The sequence below is a fragment of the Triticum urartu genome, chromosome 3A (assembly GCF_056163025.1).
Source record: "Triticum urartu cultivar PI428250 chromosome 3A, HENAU_Tu73, whole genome shotgun sequence".
NCBI classification, from domain to species: domain Eukaryota; kingdom Viridiplantae; phylum Streptophyta; class Magnoliopsida; order Poales; family Poaceae; genus Triticum; species Triticum urartu.
Genome location: NC_141875.1, coordinates 11,461,419 through 11,463,726, shown reverse-complemented (window position 1 = coordinate 11,463,726; position 2,308 = coordinate 11,461,419). Strand labels below are relative to the sequence as shown.

General features: G+C 50.5%; 1 protein-coding gene across 1 annotated transcript; it reads right to left on the bottom strand.

Moving 5' to 3' along the window:
• Positions 1 to 1,511: 1,511 nt before the first annotated feature.
• LOC147977767 (uncharacterized) lies at positions 1,512 to 2,086 on the bottom strand. Its single transcript, XM_087516437.1, has one exon. It carries the CDS (start codon positions 2,049 to 2,051, stop codon positions 1,527 to 1,529), a length of 525 nt encoding a protein of 174 aa, XP_087372563.1. The 5' UTR covers positions 2,052 to 2,086; the 3' UTR covers positions 1,512 to 1,526.
• Between the last annotated feature and the right edge of the window lie 222 nt (positions 2,087 to 2,308).

Sequence of the window (2,308 nt, the reverse complement as noted above, 5' to 3'; positions counted from 1 at the left end):
AGAACTATTGTTTATTTTTTTGAGATAGCTCGCCACTCAGGTGGAATGATCAAATTAAGGGAAAACTAACCTGCAGCATGGAGGGTCTTGGCTTGGGCGACTGTCTGCGGGCACGTTCGATCATTGTCCTTAAATGTTTATTTGATGATGATTGTGGTCGTAGGAGATGCCTTTGCTATTCTTCTTGCGTGACCCACACCATTGCGAGATGTGAACACACCGAACCGATCCAGAAGTACAGCTATAGCTAGTACGTACCGTGCCCTTAGTCGATCCGTGCAGCGTGCAGCTAGCAGAGGCAGTGGCAGCCATTAGACATGTGCAAGGACAACAAGACGGTCACCATGTCTCCTCCGTTGCCATGTGAACACTGCTAGCTTGTCCTGCGCTGCGCAGCAGCTAGCGGGGCACATTGTCTAGACATGTGCACGCACATGACATGGGGTCCAACTTCACGTGTCCGGCGCGTATGTTCATTTCACCATGTCCTGCCGCATTGCACGAAGGATGATGCTAGGCCATCTCCAGGTGTAATAAATTGCACCAATAAAAGAATCTATGAAGAATCGGCTCATGGAAGCCGTCTTGGCGGGAAAAGGTTTTTCCCACAGAGGTTGCCCATCTTCATCAATATTTCAAATCTGAGGGGTTCGCGCAACTTCGAAAGCAGCTCGGCAGACGGAGGTCGGCAGCGTGAAGATGTTGTTTAGAGGATGTTCTCATTAAACCAATTTCAAGCCCGACGACTAAAGTAAATGAGCAGCTCGGGTAAGCCGAGGTGCTGCCAACTTGTAGACCGATTCAAGGCTACTGGCAGTGTCCCAGCTAAGGGGGCTCTCACCGTGTCGACTTCCGGCCTGATTGGTCGGGCGGAGGACCCGTAGGTCAGTTGCGTTCTGGGCCACTTTGGGCAGCCCATGACGAACCACGTAAAGAATGGAGACGACTTACGAGTGCAAGACAAGAAGCTGGAGATGTGGAGGACTCTACATCCACCTACGTAGCAGACTATGACTCTTGTAATCCTAGGACTATGGTATCTTACATAAGTTGGGGCTTGACTCATAGATAGACATCTTACATCTTAGAAATCTCTTGGTAGTGCACATCTACTTTGAAATATATTGGTATCATCCCAAGACTGTTAAGCTCTGACAGTGTGTGTAGCCATCAAATTAACATGCATTACTTCACCGCAAAAAAAAATGCGTTACTTGACATCAACAAGGATAGGCTAACAAGGCACTTGTAAAAAGTCCATCCATTGCTTCAAAGTATATACAAATGCAATTCCGATCCCATGGCACATGGAGATGGAGTTAAACTTATAGACATGACAGAAAGCAAGCAGAGTCTGACATAGATGGACTTACAATCATCGCTTCCAGAAATTCACATACTAACACGTTCATATAGAAAGCAAGTTGTAAAACAAAATTACAACCAAGAAAATGCGACTAGCTAGAAACTTGTAGTACGTGTGGAAGCCCATAAGTAAGCCCGTACGGCCATCAACAACGCTGGCCTTAACGGGGCCGATGAACGACGATGACACCCCCGTCCTCAAGGTGCAGGTCCGCCGGCGTCTCGTCGCCCCCAATTTGTCTGCCGCCGAACTCAAAAACTGCAACGTGTGGCACCATCTTGCGGTAGAAATCCATGAGGCCCTGCATCGGGTCGGTCCTCCGCATGGTGTAGGCGAAGCTGCGCAAGTGTCCGTGGTGCTCCTCCAGCACTGGGGTGACGAGGTTCTCTGGCTTGACCACCTGGATGAAGTCGATCACGTCGCCGTCCTTCATGTCGTAGTCCGCCGGCACCTGGTCGTTGGCAAACACGATCTGCGTGCCGTGGTACTCGAAGACCCCCGAGCCGCGCTTCACGCCGGGCTCCATGGTGGAGTAGTAGAAGTCCATGAGAACTTGCAGGGTTTCGTTTCTTCCCATGGTGCGCGTGAGCCTGCGCCCTGCCTCGTCCTTGACGACGAGGGTGACAAACTTGTCATATGGCCTCGTCGGTCTGTTGATCTTGTGCTCCTGCCACCGAAGCGACATGCCCGGACGATATCGTCGACCTCGATCTCCGCTAGGCGCCGGCTCCGATGGTCGATGGTTTTAGGATTTGTGCAGCCGGGACTTGAGCGTACGTGCGGCGGGCGTGTGTGCCTATATGGAAAAACAGTTCGTCCCGTTCTCTTGTTTGACTCCGATTCCAACGTCCGCCAATATCGTCGTCGAGTGTTCCGAGCGCAGCACCAATGGAAAAAACAGCTTTTCTTTCGGAACAATTAAAAGAGGATTAAGAGAAAAAA